The 20674-nt window shown below is 53.9% G+C and overlaps 4 protein-coding genes across 6 annotated transcripts; 1 reads left to right on the top strand and 3 right to left on the bottom strand.

Annotated features, from left to right (window-relative positions):
- Nucleotides 1-65: 65 nt before the first annotated feature.
- On the bottom strand, nt 66-3484 carry LY6G6C (lymphocyte antigen 6 family member G6C). The gene is made up of 3 exons (XM_046640908.1): nt 3368-3484; nt 1881-1991; nt 66-1408 (listed from the first exon to the last, which is right to left on the bottom strand). The coding sequence occupies exons 1-3, from the start codon at nt 3417-3419 to the stop codon at nt 1197-1199; spliced, it is 375 nt and encodes a 124-aa protein (XP_046496864.1). The 5' UTR covers nt 3420-3484; the 3' UTR covers nt 66-1196.
- On the top strand, nt 1998-8080 carry MPIG6B (megakaryocyte and platelet inhibitory receptor G6b). Of its 2 annotated transcripts, none has more exons than XR_006885421.1 (8): nt 1998-3021; nt 3698-3830; nt 4800-4862; nt 5066-5419; nt 5568-5676; nt 5943-6083; nt 6191-6298; nt 6424-8080. XR_006885421.1 is itself a non-coding variant. In XM_046640905.1 (8 exons), the coding sequence occupies exons 3-8, from the start codon at nt 4802-4804 to the stop codon at nt 6526-6528; spliced, it is 777 nt and encodes a 258-aa protein (XP_046496861.1). In that variant the 5' UTR covers nt 1998-3021; nt 3698-3830; nt 4800-4801; the 3' UTR covers nt 6529-8080. The 2 variants fall into 2 exon arrangements, 1 of the variants encoding a protein (XP_046496861.1); XM_046640905.1 differs by having other exon boundaries at nt 6044-6083.
- A 324-nt stretch (nt 8081-8404) lies between these two features.
- Nucleotides 8405-11688, bottom strand: DDAH2 (dimethylarginine dimethylaminohydrolase 2). Of its 2 annotated transcripts, none has more exons than XM_046640901.1 (7): nt 11492-11688; nt 10291-10653; nt 10074-10173; nt 9873-9946; nt 9592-9711; nt 8911-9060; nt 8405-8724 (listed from the first exon to the last, which is right to left on the bottom strand). In XM_046640901.1, the coding sequence occupies exons 2-7, from the start codon at nt 10585-10587 to the stop codon at nt 8608-8610; spliced, it is 858 nt and encodes a 285-aa protein (XP_046496857.1). In that variant the 5' UTR covers nt 10588-10653; nt 11492-11688; the 3' UTR covers nt 8405-8607. The 2 variants fall into 2 exon arrangements, with proteins under 2 accessions (XP_046496857.1, XP_046496860.1); XM_046640904.1 differs by lacking the exon at nt 11492-11688 and adding an exon at nt 10790-11475.
- Nucleotides 11689-12074: 386 nt separating this feature from the next.
- On the bottom strand, nt 12075-17535 carry CLIC1 (chloride intracellular channel 1). The gene is made up of 6 exons (XM_046640906.1): nt 17283-17535; nt 15049-15158; nt 14719-14844; nt 14483-14589; nt 13391-13572; nt 12075-12395 (listed from the first exon to the last, which is right to left on the bottom strand). The coding sequence occupies exons 1-6, from the start codon at nt 17319-17321 to the stop codon at nt 12234-12236; spliced, it is 726 nt and encodes a 241-aa protein (XP_046496862.1). The 5' UTR covers nt 17322-17535; the 3' UTR covers nt 12075-12233.
- Between the last annotated feature and the right edge of the window lie 3139 nt (nt 17536-20674).

The raw sequence follows: 20674 nt of genomic DNA, 5'->3' as shown, positions 1-20674 counted from the left end.
TAGGGGCTGAAGAAGTAATATGGGGGCATCCAGGCTCTGGTTTGGGGGTTATCAAGCATCAGTGGACTTAGTTACATGGCACACTCCTTAACCAACTAAACCCCAAAGGACAGTGGAGAATCCACCCTAAGTGACTCCTGGATCCTGTTGCTAGGGAGAATCTTCCTTAGCAATAAGGATCACTGAGGGGAGCAGGCTCTGGGCTGAGTGGGGTCACCAGGAATCAATGGGCCTGGTTATCTGGGTTTGTTCCCCTTTCTGCCATTTGTAACTTGGCTCCGAACATGACTAGCTTGAATTGAGAAAGGAAATGTAAGCACTGTAATAGGAGGGTTGCTTGGTGCCTCACTTAGTAACCAGATCAGGGGAGGCCTCTGACTCTAATCTGAGGGACTGAGGCCTGGAAAGAGGGTCCAAGGTCCTATCCCCATGCAACTCTCCTACCCTTTCTGGGGAGCCCTCAAGACAGCCTGCATCTCTTTCATGGCAGTACATCAGAGCTATGGCCTAAATTTGGGATAAGGATTGTTTCTCCAAACACTGGGACCTGTGTACCACCCCCAGACACTGGAGGGGAGGACAGAGGCCTGAAAAACCTGTTTCTCCATCTGCTTCAGCCCTGCCTCCCAGGGAAACTCCCTGAAGGATTCTTGGGTGAGGGTGGGGGCTGAGAGTGTTACTTCCTGGGAGGGGGCCTCTGACAATAAACATACAATTTATCAGGCACAGACATTTATTACTCAAAATGGAAACAGGGGAGCATAGGGATGGAGTACAATGGGAGCCAGGATTTGGGGAATAAGCCCTGTACAATGAAGTCATCAGGTCCTTTCTGGGAGCCTTCATTAGGAACAGGATGGAAGCTCCATTTCAGGCCCAGATTCCAATCCCTCTCTGAGTAGGGCACCACAGAGAGCAGGAGGCAAAGTGGGGAGTCCTTCTAGGGGCCAATGGAGGATCTGGAATGGTCTAGGGGGAAATAGGAAGGGACTCAGGAAAAGCAGACTGGAGGGTATGGGGTAGAAGGATGGGGAGGGAGACCACTGTCTAATTAAAGAAATGTGAAGGATCTGGAGAAATTTTTTTTAGTGCAAAGAGAGCTAGGGAGAGACCACTGTGGGAAGTCAGGGGATCCGAGACACAGGGAGAAAGGTTCAGGTGAGGCAGGAGGGAGGGGGGCAGCCATGGAGTGAGCCTCAGTGCAGCAGCCAGAGGCCAAGGCCAGCCAAGGAGGTGAGGACAAGGGCTAGGGCCGGGGTGGGCCGGGGGGCCAGGCTATTGCAGTTGTCCTTGTTGCAGCAGGTGGTGTTATAGGTCAGGCCCAGCTTGTGGCTGGTTTGGTTGAAGGCCTCCCGACAGGGCTCTTCTGGTGTGCCACAGCGAAGGTTGGAGAAAACCCACATCTTACCTGGGGGTAGAAGTGGGTCATTGGGTCAGCCAGGATGGGCACTGAGCATGCCTGTGTCTATCTCCCCAGCCCATGCACCCACCCAGGCTTCCTTCCTTCCCAATTCTGCCCTGGCCCTCACCTTCTTTATCTCTTTTCAGTCTAGTCTTCCTCCTGCACTTCCTTACCCCACCCCCTCACCCCAATTCTGGTCCTATGACTTGCTCACTGTGAGGCCTTGAACCTGTTGCTTTCTCTTTCTAAGGCCATTTTTTCAGTATAATAATAGCAGCCACATCACAGGGTTGTCTTGAACATAAATTGAAACAATCCACGTACAAACATAAAATGGTGCCTGGCACATATTATGCTTGGCCAAATATTATCATTGCTGTGATTCTCTGTTCCATCTGTCTTAGCCCCAGTTGGGCCTCAGTCCCAGCCATAGAGTCTCCCATCAGCCCCCTCTCCCCACTAAAGAAGGGGATGTTACCGAGGTACACATTTGTTGTCAGGCATTGTTGTCCTGGTTCCAGGCGGCAGGACTGCCGGTCCACACAGCCCAGCACAGGGACCTTGTAGCAGGAGTGACAGCGAATGTCAGCTGGGAAGACACAAGTCAGGAAGACACAAGGGGTGTCTGACTCACCTGGAGACTAGCCGAGCTGGGGGGTAGGGTGGAGAAGAGCCAATCAAGTATGTGTTCTGACCTGTTTTCTCTGGTAGGGACAGAGCAGGTGAGTGATGAAGGAAAAGTAGAAGTGGGTGAGGGCGGAGTCATTGTTCTATGAGTGGCCCATACCCTAAATATCTTCCTTCATTCCATTTGGGAATGAGTCAAGAGGGGCAGAACTACCAACAAAAACATGGGGTGGGGGTAGGTGGAATGTAAGAATACTGTGGGGAAAGAATGGAAGAGGGTGGGGGAGAAGATGAAGGAATTCAGAAGAGGTCACAGATGGAGACTTCAAATAGGAAGAAATATTAAAAATAAAAATCATGGAGGTTACAACACTTGCAGAAATGGCTTGGCACTTGAGGCTGCCAAGAAAGGCACCTGTGGTCAGCTTTAGCAATTTACTCTTCACCTCCTGGGGCTGCCGAGAGCATGGGGAGAGGAGCCAGACCTGTATGGAATCCTCTCACCCCAGGAGCTCTCTGACAGAAAGGAATAACATCTGGGAGACAGATCATCAGATTCCGTCTGGGCACCTCACCAAAATGGAGAGGGTGGGTGCAGAAGGTGGCACCCCCCAAATTCCCACCTCAATTCATTCAAGGTTTGGGCAAGGTTTGGTGAAGGAGGGGTTCGGTCCAAGGGTGGAGGAGTCTGGTAACTGCACTTCAGTGACACCCACTTCACCCTGGGGGTAAGCAGCCCTGGCATTCCCTCTCTAGAAGCCTGGGAAATCTCCTCAGTTCCCGGGGAGTCCTTCAGAAAGCTTGTGTCCCTATCGGTATGCACCCCAGGGAGGAGGAGGGGGCAACTAGGAAAGGCACTGCTTGAGGGACTGACCACCAAGTCCTTGATGGAGTATATGGGGAGGATTCGGTGCAAAAGAAGCCCCAGGCTGGATGCCTAGTCTTCTGGGAGGACACTCTGCTGAGGAGGAGGTAGTGAGAAGAGAAAGCAGGTAAGCTGGATCCTGGAGAATTTTGGAGCGGGGCTGGCAGGGGAACTAGATATTAGGCTTTCTAAGAAGGGGGCACTTTGGAGTGGGGAACGGGGGACCTAGAACCCTGGCAGGTTAGAAGAGGGGGTCTTGGAGGTGGGGCGAAGTCTGAAGGATGGAGTCCTTGAGAAAGGGAGCGAGGACCCTATCACAGGGAGGCCTGGTCCTAGAGGCACAAGAGAGCTGAGCCAGTTGGGGCTGGGGGTGCCTGGGATCCTGAGTCGTGAGTAGTGTAGGGCAGTGGGTGGGGCAGGGTGTAAAAGTCCTGACCAGGTGAACCAGGTCCTTGGGGCCCCCAGGTACTCACCTGAGACCCAGCAGACCAGAGAAGACAGGGTGAGCAGCAGAAGGCCTTTCATGGTGAGGGTCCTGAGAATGGTAGCAAATGCAGCCGCTGATAGAGTAGATTTTCGGAGATCTGGCTCTGAGAGTTGAGCGACCTTTTTGGAATTTATAATCCCAACAGCCCCTCCCTTCCCTGACTCTAGTGGCCCCTCCTTCCCCATTTACACAGCCGTCTGGAGGGAAAGACCAGGGCTGGGGAGGGGCTACTAACGACTGGGTGGGGGGGTGGGGATGGGAGAGAGAGGTGGGGGAAGGCACTAGTGGCCAACTCCATTTGGGTTCTTGATTTCAGGCCAAGACACCCCTCCTGGCTCCCAGCTGACAGCCCTGCCTGCCCAGTCCTCTGAAGAAGCATCACCAATGGCCCTTGTGATGTTGCAGTGGCCTTGGTAGTATCTGCTGGTTCCTGGGAGGTGGACAATGGGGTATGACCTAAGCTGATTGCCAAATTTGGGTCCCGAGGGACACTGGAGGGGCATGTGTGCAGAAACTGAGGATGGAAGGGGCCAAATCAATCTCTATTCAGACCTCACTTGGTCTTCCCAACACCTGCTCAGCCACAGGATGAAGGAGTAGGGTTTGTCATGTCATTACCGGTTTCTGTGATGCTATAGCAGCAGAGGCAAGGGCTAGGGCCCTCTGCTAAGGAGGTGCTGCCTCAGGTTCCCTGAAGGTTCTCTGGCCCTTGTCCTGGCTCCATTTGGGCTTGACCTGGCCTGGGTTGCACCACTCCAGTGAGAGCTGATGAGAAGCTGGATGTGGGGGTGTGCACCTGCTCCAAAGCACCTCCCCAGTCGAAACCAGCCAGTTTGGGTGGGGCACTGTGGGCCAGGAGGGACAGCATGGGCACAGAGATGTGAGGTAGAAGCTAAAATAAGAATAGAAATAGTAGTAATAATGCGAGCACTTAAATAGCGCTCCTACGCGTCAGCCATTGTTCTATGCCATTTACGTGTATTACTTTATTTAGTTCTCACAAATACTCTATGAGGTAGATGCTTTTATCCCCATTTTACAGATGAGCAAACAGGCTCAGAGAAGTTAAGCAACTCGCCCACAGTATGCACCTAGTAGGTGGTGAAATCAGAATTTAAACTCAGACAGCCAGACTCCAGGATTCGTGATACTCCAGGCCAATGCTAGGCTACAGGAGTTAAAGCAAGCAGGAGTGAAAGTGCTTGTATAAAGGGCTGAGCACGAGTTTTAAGTGAGCATTGTTTGAGGGCTGGGAGCCAGACGGATCTGGGCCGCTGGTGGCCCCGCCCCCTTCTTATCGGAGCCCCCAGACCCGCCGTCCAGTGTCCCCCCCCCCACCCCCCCTCGCCCTCCCTCCCCCAGTTTCCCTCCGGTCTCCTCAGCTGATTCACTGTCCTCCTCTCCCCACCACATCCCAGCAATGGCTCTGGTTTTGCAGCTGTTACCGCTGCTGTTGTCAGGGACCCAGGGGGACCCCGTAGGTAAGCCATCCCTGGGAAACTCGGGATGGGCGAGGAAAGACTGAGGCACGGGGAGGGGGCCACCGGGGTGTGGGGGTGGGGATGTGTGGGAAGATCCAGGATGGCGGGAGAGCAGAGGAGAGGAGAGACAGAGAGGAGACAGGAGTGCGCGGTAGTCTTGCCCTGTGTACTTGCCCTAACCACCGCCCCCTGGCCTCCCCTAGTTTCACTGGACGGCCGCCCTGGGGACCGGGTGAATCTCTCTTGCGGAAGGGTCTCGCATCCTGCCCGCTGGGCCTGGGCGCCTAGCTTCCCGGCCTGCAAGGGCCTGTCCAAAGGACGCCGCCCTATCCTGTGGGCCTCGTTGAGCGGGACCCCCACGGTGTCTCCCGTCCAGCCCTTTGCTGGCCGCCTACGTGTCCTGGACTCTGGTATCAGGCGGCTGGAGCTGCTCCTGAGCGCGGGGGACTCGGGCAGCTTTTACTGCAAGGGCCGCGATGGCAACGAGAGCCGTACGGCGCTTCACGTGCTGGGGGACGGGGCCGATTGCAGGGCTCCGGGGCCTACGGGGACCCAAGGTAGGTCGAAGCCTTCGCGCAGAGAGGGTCTTAACTCGGACACATAATCCCGGGAAGGAGCAGGGCCTTGGCTGGGGGTTCCTGAGCGGAGAGCTAACTCTCTCTCCTCGCACCCCTGACCTCGACATCCATCACCACCCCTCCACAGCTCCCCCAGGATCCGTGTATCCCCAGCTCCTGATCCCGCTGCTGCCGCTGGTGGGCGCTGGGCTGGTGCTGGGACTCGGAGCGCTGGGCGTGGTCTGGTGGCGGTGCAGGTGAGCACGAGGGGCGGGGTCTGGCTTAAGGGGTGGTGACCGGAAGTAAGAGGGACAGGACCAGAACCTTCGCAGACAAAACCTATAGGTATCTGGAGCCCTGGGGTGTGGTTTGAAGGAGAATGCGGGAGGTCAGAACTTGGGGGCGAGGCCACAGGTTGGTGGGCGGAGCCTTGGCTAGGGAAGCGAAGCTAGAGGGTGCAGCAGGATCCGAGCGTGGGCGGAACTATCTGTGGGGGTGGAGCCTAAGTTGTTTTGCTGGTCAGAGCCTGTGAGTTCCTGGGTTGTGGTCGACGCGGTCCAAGGCCGAGGACAACAAGCGAGACAAGATTGGTGGCTCTCAAACACTCTTATACGTCCCCTACAGGCGCTGCCCCCTCACCCGCTTGGACCACTACCCAGATTTGGTGAGACTAAGGCGACTCCATCTTCCTTCTCCTACCCTCATATGCCCCACCCCTCAATTCCTAAGTCTGAGCCTTTGCTGGGAGCAAACAAGTTGGTCTTCTCTCAGTCCTTCAGCTCTGTGCCCCCCTACATGGCCCCACTGGTGAAAGCTGAGCCCCAGAGGCCAGTAAAGGAGGAGGAGCCTAAGACTGCAGGGGACCTGGATCAGGAGCCGGTAAGGGTTTGGTGATGGGAAGGGGCTGGCCAGAATCCCGGAGGAAAGTGGACCAAAAAAAGAGGCCTGAATCCCCAAGGGAGTCAGACTGCTGAGACGCTCCTGCCTTCCTCCCCACCTTTCAGAGCCTGCTCTACGCAGACCTGGATCCTACGGCCCTCAGGAGGCCCCGCCAGTTCTCCCCAGTGGTCTCCAGTGATGCCTCCACCATTTATGCGGTTGTAGTTTGAAGGGAAGCAGTTATTCCAAACCTCACAAGCTGGGGGCTCCCAGCTCTCCATAACCCTCCTCTCCTTCTTGGCCCCTCACCTGAAAAAGGCACCATGGGATAAAATGAGCACTAGACTGGGAGTCAGGAGACCTGGGTTCCAGGCTCTCTCTGCCCCTGATCTTGCTCCTTCCTTACCTCCATCTCTCCTATAAGTTCCATGTCTCCACCACTGATATCCTCCCTAAACCTGATCAAGGCCTGTCTTCCCATCTTAAGACTCCTAGATCCTAGATAGTTGCCCAATCTCTTCCCTTCCCTCCACAGTCAGGCTCCTTGAACCAAGGGCTTACACTTGTCTCTTCCACTTTCCTCTTCACTCCCCTCCCATTGCTCATCTCTCCATGAAGTGGTCAATGATGTCCTAATGGCCACATCCAGTAGACATTTTTTAGCATTCATCTGGCTTGGCCTTTGATTACACCCTTCTTTAAGCTGTTTTTCTTTAATGATGGTGTCTTCCTTCTAGACTTCTCTTCCTTGCTCCCTACCCCCACAGTATTCCCCACCATTTTAAGTTTCTCCTTTTCTTTATCTGCCTTCCCCCTCTTCTGGGAAGCTGTCAGCTACAGCCAGTCCTCAGTCCTCACCTCTGCAAATGACACGCAGAACTCTCTCCAGCTCAGATCTCAGTTAAGGGATTTTCAAACTGTCCCTCGGACATCCCTGCCTGGCTGGCCCTAGGCATTTAGCATGCCACAGCATGTCCAGAACCCAACTCATTGTCATCTTCCAAGCCACTCACTTAGTCATCCTCTGCATTGCCTCTTGATCAACAAAGCTGCCCAAGCCAGAAACTGGGAGTCTGCAGATCTCCTTCCTCTCACTCCCACACAAGTCCTGTCTTTCCATTTTAATGTCAGTGTCAAGTCCACAGCCTTCTTCACACCCAGCACCACCATCTGAATGTACTCTCCTCATTTCCTCTTTGGATTACCCATAGCCTCACCTCATCCTCCTACCCTTGCCCTCCTCCTTGAAGCCAGAGGGGTTCTTCCCAAATGCTAATGTGCTCCTGACAGCCTGTATTTCAGAACTGCAGTATTTCTTTCCTTAGCCTTCAGCTCTGAGCCCATGGACCTTGGTTTGGGGTACAAGGTGCTACAGTGCTCTGTCTACTTTCCAGGCTTATCTCTGTCTCTCCACATGCACACAACATTCCAGCCTTGGAGGAATTCTCCCCAGGCTCCAACTATCCCTTTGCCCAGTGTAATTCTTTCTTCCTGGGTTACCCCTTTCCCTCCTCCCCACTACCTTCCTGCCTAATTTTTATTTATCCTCAGGACTCAGTTCAAGCGTAGCTTTCTCTGGGAAGCCACACCCTCTTTGCCCACACTTGCATACATTTTGATGCCCTTCTGTCTCTCATAGCAACAGTGTCCTAGGAATTGTTCCATCACGACCTGTATTTCAATTTGTAAGAAATTTTCATGTACCATGAGTTCCCTGATGTCAGGACACTCACCCTTTTTATATCACCACTAAACCTCCGTAAATGAGTCAATGAAAATGAATGTCCCTGGAAGCGTCATTTATTCCTATCAACTAGGGGTGGGCTGGTAATCTACCAGCCTCTGAATCATCTGACATTTAGATACATTCAGTGAGTGATCCACCCATATTCTCTCTTTGCCCTGTACATGTTCCCCACAATAGAAATTCTGTCCTGTCTATCTTGTGCCCAAGCACCTATGACAGGGCTGGGCCATGAGTCAGTAAGTGCCTAATGAGGTTTTATTGAATGAAAGAGGTCTCTTTCCCACCATGGACCCAAATCTCAGGTTTCAGCCCTGCCCCTATTGCTCTGCCTCAGTAAAAACACCAGCCATGGCCCAGTCTAAAAGGTCAGTTCTGTTTTATTAGATCTGGGGGAAAGGACTGACTCAGTGGCCTCTATCCTTTTTCCCACACTATGCCCTCCCCCCATCTTGGGGCTCTCTCCCCGCCACTACCTATTCACCAGCCTCTATCTAACCCTCCTTCCCCTTTTAGTCCCTATGCTGCCCTCCCCCTGGCCAGCCAGGTCCTGAAGGCCAGGGCCTCAGCTGTGGGGGCGTGTACTGAGCACCAGGCAGAGGGAGCTGAGCCCAGCGCCTGCCTTCTCCAGTTCCGAGCAGGAGACAGGTACCAGGGTGACGTCAGAGAGCTTCTGCAATGCCTGTAGGGAGGACATGGAGTGGGAAGAGGGGAGTAAGACCCCAAGGCCACAGCCAGCTCCCCCTTCTAGCCAGCTCAGAGTAGCCCCATCCAGGCTTCTAGAGAAGGTACCCCTCCTTCCTCCTACTAGGAAGGCCAGAGACTGCTTTCTCTGGTTGTTGGTGGTGGGGCTCCTGCTTTCCCTCACCTCCTGACTGTTGGGCAGGTCCCCACCTCCACGGTGCAGGAGGAAAGGGGGCACGCCCGGCAGCCCAGGACGCAGAAAGAGACAGTCAGCAGCAGCATCATCTGGGAGGGTCAGAGAGGCATAGGGGTGATCCGTCAATACTGCCATTGCCTGGGGGAGAGGAAAGAGGAAGCATTCAAGTCTCAGAGCTTCTCAACTGAGTCTGGCTGCCCTACCACCGCTAAGGGCAGAGGTACATTTGTAGAATAATAATGACAGCAAGCACATAGAGCTTACTGTGTGTTAGGCACTGTTCTAAGCGCATTAGGACCTTTGCTAATTTCCACCTGGGACTCAAATGCAGTTCTTTCCACCTGCAACCCTTTTCTCCCCTTCTCCAGCCCCCACCTGTCAGTCCCATCCATCCTTTAAGTCACAGCCTAGATGCCACCTTTGGGGAGTTTCTTGAAACACGGGAAGACGATGTTAATCACTCCTGTTCTGCAGTCTCCCGGCTCCCTGTCTCCCTATAGTAACTTTTTGTTTTCTCGGGTGTTTTCACACTAGATGGACAGCTCCGTGAAGACAGGGGTTCGAGCTAATTTTCTGAGCCTCTCAGCTCCCCGCCTCCACGGCCCGGAGCCACGCCCACTTTTGTTGGCCGCGCTCCAACCTGCCCCCCCAAGCCCCGCCCCTCCTCACCCTGACAGCCTTTTGGGCAGCTTCGCTGCTACCCGCCACCACAGTGCGGGGTCCCCCCATGCCGCAGAGGCCGCGCAGGTGGGAAGGGCTCGAGACCGGCACTGTGGAGACGGCGAAGTCCTAGGGGGAACAAGGGAAAGTATTCAGGGACGCGGGAGGGGCCAGGGGATACCCTCAAACACAGGCTGCTCTCAGCCTCCCCCTCCTCAGCCCCCGCCCCGCCCCTCCGACCCCCATCCCCTCCCCCCTCCCCCAGCCCAGTGCTAGTCCCCGCTCCTCACCCTGAACGTGTCCGCCACGATCTCAGCTCCTCGGTGATTGGTCCACTTGGAAAGGCCTACGAAAAACTCCCGGCCTAAGCCCAGGGAGGCCGCGGAGGTTTGAGGGCGGGAGTGAGTTGGAAACTAGGCCCGAGATGGCCCAGTCTCCTTAACTCTGCTTCCCTGTGCCAAGCCCCAGGGATGCAAGCGCTGCAGCCTCACCGGTGAAGAGAACATCAGTGCCATCCAGCGTCGCGTTCTCGTCCCCCATCTCTACGATTCGGAGCCCCAGGTCCTGGAGGGCTTTGCGGACTCCATCGACCTTAGAGCAGGAGAAGAGGGAGGGGGGCTCAGATATTCCCACCCCCAATTCTTCCCTAAAGCCCCGGACGTCCAGATACTCCTTTCCCTCTACCCCAACTCGCGCCCAGGCGCTCACCTCCGGCCTGCGTGCGGGGCTCCAGGGCCGCGTGATTAGGGCCGTGTCCCCTTGGATCACGGCAGTGTCACCGAGCAGCGGTCCCAGCGGCAGCGACTCTTCAGGAGGCAGTTCTAGCAGCTGCAGCCCCAATCGCTGCCTCAGTTTACCGCCGAGCACCCCGTGCTCCCTCTGAGCTTTGGCCAGGTCCAGAGCCGGGAGGCCAGCCCCTGCACCCTCCCCCGACGCCAGGCTCTCCGGGACCCCCCGGATCAGGGCATGGGAGCAGCGGCCCAGCCCCTCCCCCGGCGTCCCCATCCCATCCACACAGACGCCCCCTCCGGCCGCGCTGATTTCTTAGTTTTCTCTTTTTACTTCACCTGTCTGGGAGAAGAGACAGAAAGGAGGGAGGCAGAGAAAGAGACATGCAGAAAAGGGAGTAGCGGGTGGTTAAGAGCGCCCGGGTCTTCCTTCTGCCATCTCTGGGCGCCCCTCCCACTCCGCCCCACCCCCTCCAGACCTTCCTCTCCTGCCGACTCCACTCTACCCCGCATCCTCGCGGGTCTGCTTCTTTAGAGGAAGTCCGAGGAACAAGTCTGGGATCCCTAATCTCCGAAACACCTGTTGCCCCTGCTCGGGGGCTTCATGAGGTCCCTGCCAGGCGCCCCTCTTGGCAGCCGCTAGGATGCGCTCACTCCCCAAAAATGCAGCGGCCCCGCCCCCTTAACCCTCGGCTGCTCGCTGCCATAGAGACCCGATGTGCGGCGAGGGACCCACAGGGGTTATGGGACAGGGGACAGCTCGGGGGAGAGTCGGGGCCTGGGGGATGGAAGTCCTGGACATCCGAACGAGAAAAAGAGAGAGAGGGAAGGAGGGAGGAATTAGAGACTAAAGAGTTAAACATCCTCTCTCCACCCTGGCCGGTCACTCTGCCCTTAGCGCGACCCAGTATAAACCAGACCGACTCCCGGAGGACTGGGAGAGGTCTAAAACGAAATCCGAGAGGCGGGGAAACGGGGGGCGTGGTTCCGGGGAACGGGCGCTACTCGGAGCTCCAGGACCCGGTTCCCGGGTCTCCCGGTCCCTCTTCCCAAAGTCCACGCCACTCAGCTCCGCGCCCAAATGTCGACCCCTGCACTCTGTCTGGTGCAGGCATGGGCCCGGCACCCCCAAACTCCGGCCTCTCCACGGTCCAAGTGACACCTCCCACCGCCAGACTCACCTCCAGCGGCCACCCCCACTCCTGCCGCTCTGTGATCTTGGCTGGAGCCCCACCCCCCTGAGGACAGAGTTGGTGGAGAGTCCTAGTCTTTAAGCCTCAGGGACTGGAGCTTTGGCTTTGAGGGGCCCCTGGGTAGGCGATCTCAAGTACTACGGTGGGGCGGGGGCGCGACGGTCTGGCGGCTCCGGGGCATTGTCTAAGCGGGACGGGGCGGGGCTCCTCGAGGTCACGCCCACTCCGCCCGGCTATGCCGCGCCCGCTCCCCCCGGACTGCGTCCCCCTTCTCTGAACTTGGCCCCGCCCCGCGAGCGCTGCCCAGGCCCACCCAGATCAGGCTGGCCCTGGCGGCTGGACTGTAAATGCGACATGGACGAAAAAGCAGCGCTATGGTGGACCGGCACTAAAAATGGCAGCCCCACCACAAGCACCTCTTGTAAATTTCTGGCTTCTGCCCTGAGCTCAACGTCACTGACCCTTCATTCCTTGTTACCCACACTTCGTCTCCTTTGTGTAAAAAGAACACAAAGATTTTCATTCTGTATTTTATTACTGAAATACATTGTCCTACCCACCCCACCCCACCATAAGAATCTCACCCATATCCCCCATCCTTTCCCCTCATCCCCTCAGCCAGCCCTGTACAAGTGCTCCAGGATTCTCTGCCCACTGGCCATTTCGGAATGTGTTCATTGGGTAGCCATGTGGAGAAATTGGAGGTGGGGAGGGAGCACCCAGGAGGGGCTTATTTGAGGGCCTTGGCCACTTGCTCATAGGCCAGCTCGATCTCCTCATCATCTGGACAGGTGGAGGCGAACTCTTCCCGAGCATAGGCATTGCGCAAGTACCGATGCACTCCCCGGAACGCCTCCGGGATGGAGAATCCCCGATACTTCTTACAGACCACCTAGGGGTGGGGAGATGAGGGACCGACATGTTAGCCTCAGGGAAGCCACACTGGCTGCCACACTGTTGGCCTTTTCCTTCTCCTATAGCCTACATGATAAAATCCAGCCTTCTTGTCCAGGCATTCAAAAACTTCTACTATCTGGCTTCTCTTCATATGATTCTTATCTCCTATATGAATCATCTTCTCCCATCAGGTTCCTTAACTCTTCACTGTCTTGTAACATCTTCACCTTTTCTCTCCACTTACTGAAATCCTGGCCATTTATAACCAGCCCCTTTTCAGACCACTCCATTCCATGGTTCTACTTTTCTCCTCTTATTTTATTGAGATGTAATCCACAAATCGTAAAGCTCTCCTCTTGAATTTCCAGTGACTTTTGTCTCTTATTTTTCATTTGGCTTTTCATCATGTATTATTAACTTTCATGTGAATGTTTTATTTTCTCAGCTAGATTTCAAATCCTCTGAGGGCAAAGACCAATCACCTTAAATCTTTGTGTCTTCCAGTGCCCAGGACACAGACGTTCAATACACAATTCTGTGGCAGCCTGACACTGGGCCCCTGTTTCACAAACTAAACCGTAACTTTGAGGCTATGATAAAAACATAGGAACCAGTTTTCATCTTCCATAAAAGGAAGTGGAGACTGAAGCTATAAAGAGAGTTAAAGCTTTGGTTTTAGGAAAAGGCTGCTCTGTCTGATCTGTAGATTTGGCAATGATGGAGACAGGAAGAGAATTCTTGAAATTACTACTGGGATGTGACGTTCTCGGCCAGTGTGTTTACATCCATGGCTTATATCATAGAATGTAATTCTCTCAAGCAGTGGTCTTTCCAGCAATGACTTCCAAGTAGGGATGAGGTGGTGTCTGCTATTGGAAACCACCCTAAGAAGGAAACCACCTTTGGAGTGGTTGTCATGGGAAGCCTGTGCGGGAGCTCCTTAAAGAGCCATCCCAGCGCCCATCCTTTCCCCCGACAATGACCACCCACCTGTACTATGTGGAGCTTTGGCAACAGGTTGCAGTCAGCCAGAGTGAGCTCATTGCCATCCAGAAACTTCCTCTGAGAGATGCCCTCATCCTCGGCACTGGTCTCATCCACTTCTTCTGGGAGGGGGGTTGTCAAGTAATTGTCTAAAACTTTCAGGGCTTTCAGGAGCCCCTTCTCCAGATCTGTGCAAGAGAGGGAGAATTGTTCAGAACATCAGATCAGCATAGTCTAGTAAGGCCCAAGGGGGTCAGGGTGGGCTGAATACTAATGGTGAGGCCAGTCCAAAATAATAATAGCTAACACTAGTGTAGTTAGTTTTCTTTCTTTTTCCTTAAGAATCTTTTTTTGGTGAGGAAGATTGGCCCTGAACTACCATCTGTTGCCAATCTTCCTCTTTTTTTCTCTCTCCCCAAAGCCCCAGTACATAGTTGTATATCCTAGTCGTAGGTCATTCTAGTTCTTCTATGTGGGATGCCGCCACACTACAGCCTGATGAGCAGTGTGTGGGTCTGCGCCCAGGATCCAAACCAAGAGACCCTGGGTCACCGAAGAGCACAGGAACTTAACCACTTGGCCATGGGGCGGCCCCTGTAGTTAGTTTTCTACGTGTTATCCTAAGCACTTTACAGACAAAAATGCATTTAATTCTCACATCAATCCATGAACTAGGTATTGTTATCCTCATTTTATAGATCTGGAAATGGATTTGTAGAGAGGTTAAACGAATTGCCCAACATCACACAGCTAGCAGGATTTGTACTCAGGTAGTCTGGATCTAGAGTCATTGTTCTTAAGCACAACCCTATTCTGCCAGAAAACAGGCCAGAAGCTAACCCAACTAATGTGCCCACTGGGGCAGGAGAAGGTAGGGAACAAATGAGAGGAGCTTAAAAGTCACAGCCAATGAGAATGCAAGGAAATATGGGGGTTAAGCAAAAATGAAGTGGTGGGGAACTGGGGGTGGTGGTCAAGGTTTGCTGACATTTGCTCCCATTCCCTGATATCTGAATTTCCAAGTGTCCCTAATGCCTCCTAATCCCTAGATCTTCTCCACTCCTCCTGGAACCCAGGCCTCCCACCCAAAAGACTCACTATCATTGAGTGCTGGATTTGAATTCTTGATGTAGGCAGAAAATTTGGCAAATACGTCCAGCCCAGCTGTGTTGGATTCAGGGTTCAGAGCTGCCAGCTTTGGGTACCTGAGAGCCAATGGGAGAAGCAGGATAAGATATCTTCCAGGGAGAACCCTCAGCTCCCCTGCCCCAGCCCCACCACCATCTCTGTTTTCCATTTCTTCAACTTCTCCCTTTCCCTGGGTGCCCTTATACCTGGGAGGGCACAGCACTGCCTCCAGAAATTCCTCAATCTTGTTGGTGTCTGTGTGCACTTCGGTGCCGTACAGCAGGAATGGGAGCTGCCCTCCTGGGCACAGCTTCTGTACCGTCTCGGTCCGCCTGAAGAAGAGGCCAGGTATCAGGACAGGAAAAGGGGGTCAAGGAGAACCAGAAAGGGGAGACGGAAGGGTATGGAAAGAGAAAGGGGCTCCCGGTGGAGGAAAAAAAGGTTCAGGATGAAATGAAAGGACTCAGGTGGGTGAGTGTGTGTGTGTGTACACGTGTGTGCATAAGGAATGTTTAGAGAAACAGAAATGGGCCCACCTCTTGGTGTCAACGGTGGTGACGTTGAAGGTGACTCCCTTGAGCCAGAGCACCATGAACAGTCTCTGGGAGAAGGGGCAATTCCCAATCTTGGCCCCATCGCTGCCAGCCTGAAAAGCAACCCCCATTCAAAGTTAGGCCTGGAGCACCTCACTCGTCCCCAGGCCTTTCTCTGCATCTCCTACTCCCAGACCTACCTGTATTCTGCCTAGTCATGACAGCCACACTCAGTCTCACCACTAAAAGCTCCCCCCGGAACTCGACTCTCCACCCTGGGGGCTGAGTCAAACCTGGGGCAGATCAATGGGAACATTTTCTGCAAAAGTAGGCTTCTGGTTCCCCAGAGAGTTGAGGACAGGTGGGAGGTAGGCAGAGAGAATGGGTTTTGGAGAACTTGGAGGATCTGGACTCTAGAGAGGGAAGGCTAACAATAACGTAGTTAGTTTCTAAGCACTTTACACACAAAAACATTTAGTTCTCACATCAACCCATGAAATCGTCCCTAGAGAGGGACTTTGGTGAGGCCAGAGTTATAGGCTAGAGGCTTAGATTCCTGGGTTTCTGAATGGAGTAGAACCTGAGGACAGGAGAGGTGGGGCAGGGTTTGGAAGGTAGAGTTCTGGTTCTCTATACCTCCACCCAAGCTGTTGCTGGCAGCTGAGTGTCAAGGGGCTCAGAGCCTTGCCCTAGAGATGTGGAGGGGCCTTGCAGAGGGGGGCTACACTCTAATTGGCAAGTGGTGACCTCATCCCCTGAGGGACACCTCCCCCTAGGCTGAGGGTGATTCATCTCACTGTGTCTCGGCCTCAGCAGCTTCCTTCCTGGCAAGGAGTTGGGGCAGGGACCCATAAGGCTGAGGCCGGGGCATCGAAAGCCACCTCCCTCTTCCCCCAATAGACACTGCCTGCCCAGAAACTGCCTGTCATGTCTGCCAGGGGTCTCCCAGCACAAGTTCCCCAGCTCCAGATAATCCTCCTCACACAGGGCCAGAATCTGCGCAACAGCCTCACCCAGGAGTAAAAATAGCCCTTGAGGCAAGTATGAGAGGGAGGTGGGGAACCACACCTAGGGGGGCGGACCCAGGCAAGGTTGGGCTGGACTTCCCTTGAGCTGGACTTCACTGGGCACAGGGAGAGGGAAAGGCAGAAGCGGGAGCATAAAGGAGACGGAGACATGGACAGGAATACACAAAGATGAGGGGAACAAAAGGGGGGAAGTGGAGAGAAAGGATGCAGGAAAGGGAAGGGTGAGGGGAATGTGCAAACAAGGAGACACAGATGGAGGGGGAGGCCACCAGAGGGAGGGAGGGAGGGGCGCTGAGATGAGGGGAGAGAATGCTGCGGGCGAGGGGAGCCAGGCGGAAACAGTGAAGGCTGCTGCCGGGTTTTGATACCCAAACGTCATGAGACCACTTCTCATCCACACCCACAGAGAGAGGAGAGAGTTGGGGCGACTCTTTTTCTCCTGCTTCTACAACCCCCAAAGCCTAACCACCCTAACCCAGCTCTCCTCCTTTTGATCTCTCTCCCCACCTCTCCTCGTAGGAGCCACAGCTAAACTTTCATCTCCTCACCACCTCCCTTTCTTTCATTTCCCCGAGTCCCTGGGACATGCGTTCTCGACCCCATCACCTCTCCAACCCTGCTTCTTGAACTCCACTCCCATTCCTCTGCCTCCTTCCACCCCACTAATTCTTGCCAATTGATCTTCTCCACCTCCCCAGCGTCCCTACCACACCCTCTTCCTTGAAACCTCCCCCGCCACGCGCTCGCGCGCGCGCACACACACACCCACACACCCCTCCAAGTCTCCCCCACTACACCCCTCCTAGGGCCAATGTTTCCCTCTGTCCCTCACAAACCCTGCTGAGCTCCCCCTGCCCCTTTCTCTCCCTGTCCTTTCATCAGCTTGTCCCCCCAACCGGGGTCAATCTTCTCAACTCCTGGGAACCCTCCCTTTTCTCTACCTTCCAATCCTTTAGGCTGCTGGAAACTTGCACTTTTACGAACTTTTCAGGGTTGAGCCTAGAATTCTCATTAGCTGAACACAGGTCAATTGTCTTCCCCTTCCGAAACCACCCCCCCAACACACACACACACCAAAGATTGCACGTGGAGTTGCGAGTGGGGGTCCAGGAGGGAAGGGACTGGGGTGTTAAGGCTGGAGTTTGGGGAAAGGCGAGAGTTGCCTTCCAGTAATTCCAGGGTGGCCTAGGAGGGAAAAGGTGTCCTTACCTTTACGAATAATTCGACCTGCGGTTGTTCTTCAGCCATGGTTGTGACGGGGACCAGGAAGCGGCCGTCGCTGGGGGAACTGGGAGGGGCCGGGGCCAGAGAGGGCGGGTCTCACAGGCAGGGATTCTCTCCCCCTGAGCTGGGGCTGTCCCTTCAGGAAAACACAAGCCCGATCGGACCCGCTCACTGCGGACACGGCCTCTATACCAGCCCAGCGTACCCCACACCCAGCTTGTCCAGCCCTATCCCCTCCCGGGCTGGATCAGGGAGCCGCTGACTCACGGACCGGCCCCGCCCTGAACCTGGGGAGGGGACAGGAGGGGGGCGGGACCCGACGATCTAGGGAGTGGGTCCAGAGGGGAGATCCTCATATCTCCAGGAGGATGGGAGAGGGGTGTAAAGGGGAGGGAATCCTGGGGACCTCCTTATTTCTCTGTCTGTCTCTTTGAACACAGGACTTTTTTTCTGCCTCAGTTTCCCAGCTTCATTAATCAGAGGACACTCCCACTCCACCCTCACGCAAGAAACATGATACCAACAGCTTGGGCACACCCCTGAGGGCCCAGAGAGGAAAGGTGGTCGTTTATTCCTTTTTCCGAGTTCCTTCCGGACTCCAGTCCAAAGTCTGGATTGATCATCATCCACGAGAAGGACTCGGAAGTGAAAGCTGGGATTGGGGGAAGAGGGTGGTGAAGGGTAGGGCAGGGGATGGGAAGAGAGACAACTAGGGCTCGTGCTAGAAAAACAGGAAGCTGAGCCAAGGGACCTCATCAAAGGGGGAAGGTCGGTTTCCGCCCTAGCCTGGTCAGTTTTAATACTTCCACTTCTACCCCCATCCAGGGTCCCTCCCTGTGCCCCTTGCCCTTTTCTTACTGATAGGTTGCCTTGGAGATGAGGTGGAAGGGTGGAGTTACAGAATAGAGCTACACTGATTCTAGGGGGTGGTGGTAGCTGGTTCTATCAGGGGAAAAAAAGCAAAGATAAGACAGAATAGTGTGAGTGGAGTCCTTGGGGACACAAATGACTAAGTAGAGAGGACAGAGGAAGAGTAACTCTCTCCCTCCCCAGTAACTTTGATTTTGGAGGTTCTATCAAACTCTTTACGATCTGCTGAAAAATAGGCCAAGAATATGTCCAAACTGGACACATATTGAATCGCTCTCCTATCTAACCATCCCTTCTCTTTCTTCCTCACAACCCTCTGTCTAACAAGAGACTTCCAGCTCCAGAAAAACATGGTCGAGTGCAAGGACAAAAGAGCAAAATAGGGCTCAAAACTTAAAAAAAAAAAAAAAAAAAGGAGAGACTTGGGGGAGGAGTAGGGTAGAGTGAGGAGTCTGTTGCTGGATACCAGCAGTTAGTGGTTTCCTCTCTTGCTTCCTCTTCTGTGGGTTTTCTCCTCCCCTGGGGAAGGCCTATCTCTCTCCTCCCCAGAGAGGGGGATATATTTGGTGTTTGCTCCCTTGGATTGTAACATCCTATAAGGATGTAGAATGGTTCCACGAGTATGTCTGTGGGGGTGGGGGTGGGTGGGAATCTCTTCCATGGGTGACCTTCAGAATCTGCACACAAGACCCCTTCCATCTGAGGAAGGGAGGTCAAAGCAGCCCTATTTCCCAGGGTCCTCTTCTGCTCCAGCTGGTCAGTGTCCACCAGAGAATCTGCCCCACAAAGATCCCCCCTCTGGGAGAAGCCTCAGGCAAATGAGGCCAGCCCTGAGCTCAAACAGGTTTGGCAGCTTCTCCCCAGCCTCTTTTTTTCCCTCCTACAGCTTTATAACTAGAGCTGCCTTGATCATCAATATTGACTTTGGCTGGCTGGACTAGCTACCCACAAGGTATTTTGCCTTAATTTCCCAGATGACAGGTAATCCTGCCCTCTCCTGGTACTATCCAGCAGAGTCCTGTGGATTTAAAGCCAGGGGCTGCACCCCTAAATCCTGCATCAGAGAATTTTCCTTCCCATCTCATGTCTTTGCCCCTGCTTTTCTCCTATCTCAATATCTCCTCTTTCCTTTCCGGGCAGGTGTGCTTCTCTTTCCACTCCCTCCCCTTCCTCAGCTTGGTCAACCAGTCCCTAATCTCCTCCCACCCCAGACTGGAAGGTGTGTCCCTCCCTGACACTCCTTAGACCTGTCGCTGGCCTCCTCCAGGTTTCCATAGCACCATTGCTCAACAATTTGCCAGGGGTAACCATTAACCTACCCTTAACTTGCTCTCCTACCTTTCTCACTAGAGGGAATTTTCCGATTATTGTTTAGCACAGCCAGGTTACCCCACCATCTTTCCTAACCTCTTGGGTGGGATCTCCCCATCAGGGCACCCCAAACAAAGCTGGGGAGGAAGATGTATTTTAAGGGATCTGGTTTTTTTAAGTATATTTTTTTTATTTCTGTCTTGCTTACAATCTCCTCCCTTCTCCTCCCCTCACACACACACTCAAAAGTAAGCTTCATAGAGCCTGGACTTAATTATGTTCACTACTTTGAGTCCACCACCTGGCCTAGAGTAGGTACTAAATAGTTGCTGAATGAATGAATGACACCCTTCTGTCTTTTCGGGGAGGGGTGTGCACCCGCGTGGAGGGGTATGGGCATAACCCAAAAGGGATGTAGGTGTTGTTATCAGGTCTACTTCTCTCTGCCAGAATTTGGTGTAATTCGTATGCTTCCACTTCCTCTTGGGGAGGCAGAAATTATAAATTAGGTCCCCTAGTGCCCTTGTTTCCTGCACTCAGGAAACAGGCAAAGGAGGGCTGAGATAAGAGTCTCGCTTCTTATTTCTGCTTATTTATTTAAAACACTCGCGTAGCTCTTACTGTGTTTGCCCAGCACTGTTCTAAGCTTTTTATAATTTTTTTTTTTAAAGATTGGCACCTGAGCTAACAACTGTTGCCAATCTTTTTTTTTCTTTCTGCTTTTTGTCCCCAAATCCCCCCAGTACATAGTTGTATATTTCAGTTGTGGGTCCTTCTAGTTGTGGCATGTGGGAAGCCGCCTCAGCGTGGCCTGAAGAGCAGTGCCATGTCTGCGCCCAGGACCGGAACCAGTGAAACCCCCGGTCGCTGTAGCAGAGCAGGCGGGAACTTAACCACTCGCTCACGGACAGCCCCGCTTTTTATAAATATTAACTCAGAGGGTACAAATATTAACTTAGAGTTGTTGGCACAGGTTGAATTAATGTCGCTTATCTCCTCCCTCCAGAAAAAAAACCAACGCGCCTCTGGCCCTTTAAGGCCGGCCCCCTTCCCAGATTCCCTAAATGCCCTTCGGGGGCTCGGACTCAAGCTCGGCTCCTGATCTTCTCACAGGCTCCACCCCACGTCAATCAAAGCCCAGAAACGCTGAGGGCAAGAGACCGGGGTGCTCACAACTGCAGAGGGCGGGAAGTTTA

The sequence above is a fragment of the Equus quagga genome, chromosome 15 (assembly GCF_021613505.1).
Source record: "Equus quagga isolate Etosha38 chromosome 15, UCLA_HA_Equagga_1.0, whole genome shotgun sequence".
In the NCBI taxonomy this organism is placed as follows: Eukaryota; Metazoa; Chordata; class Mammalia; order Perissodactyla; family Equidae; genus Equus; species Equus quagga.
The sequence above is the reverse complement of the archived record's forward strand: the minus strand, read 5'-3'. Positions and strand labels throughout refer to the sequence as shown.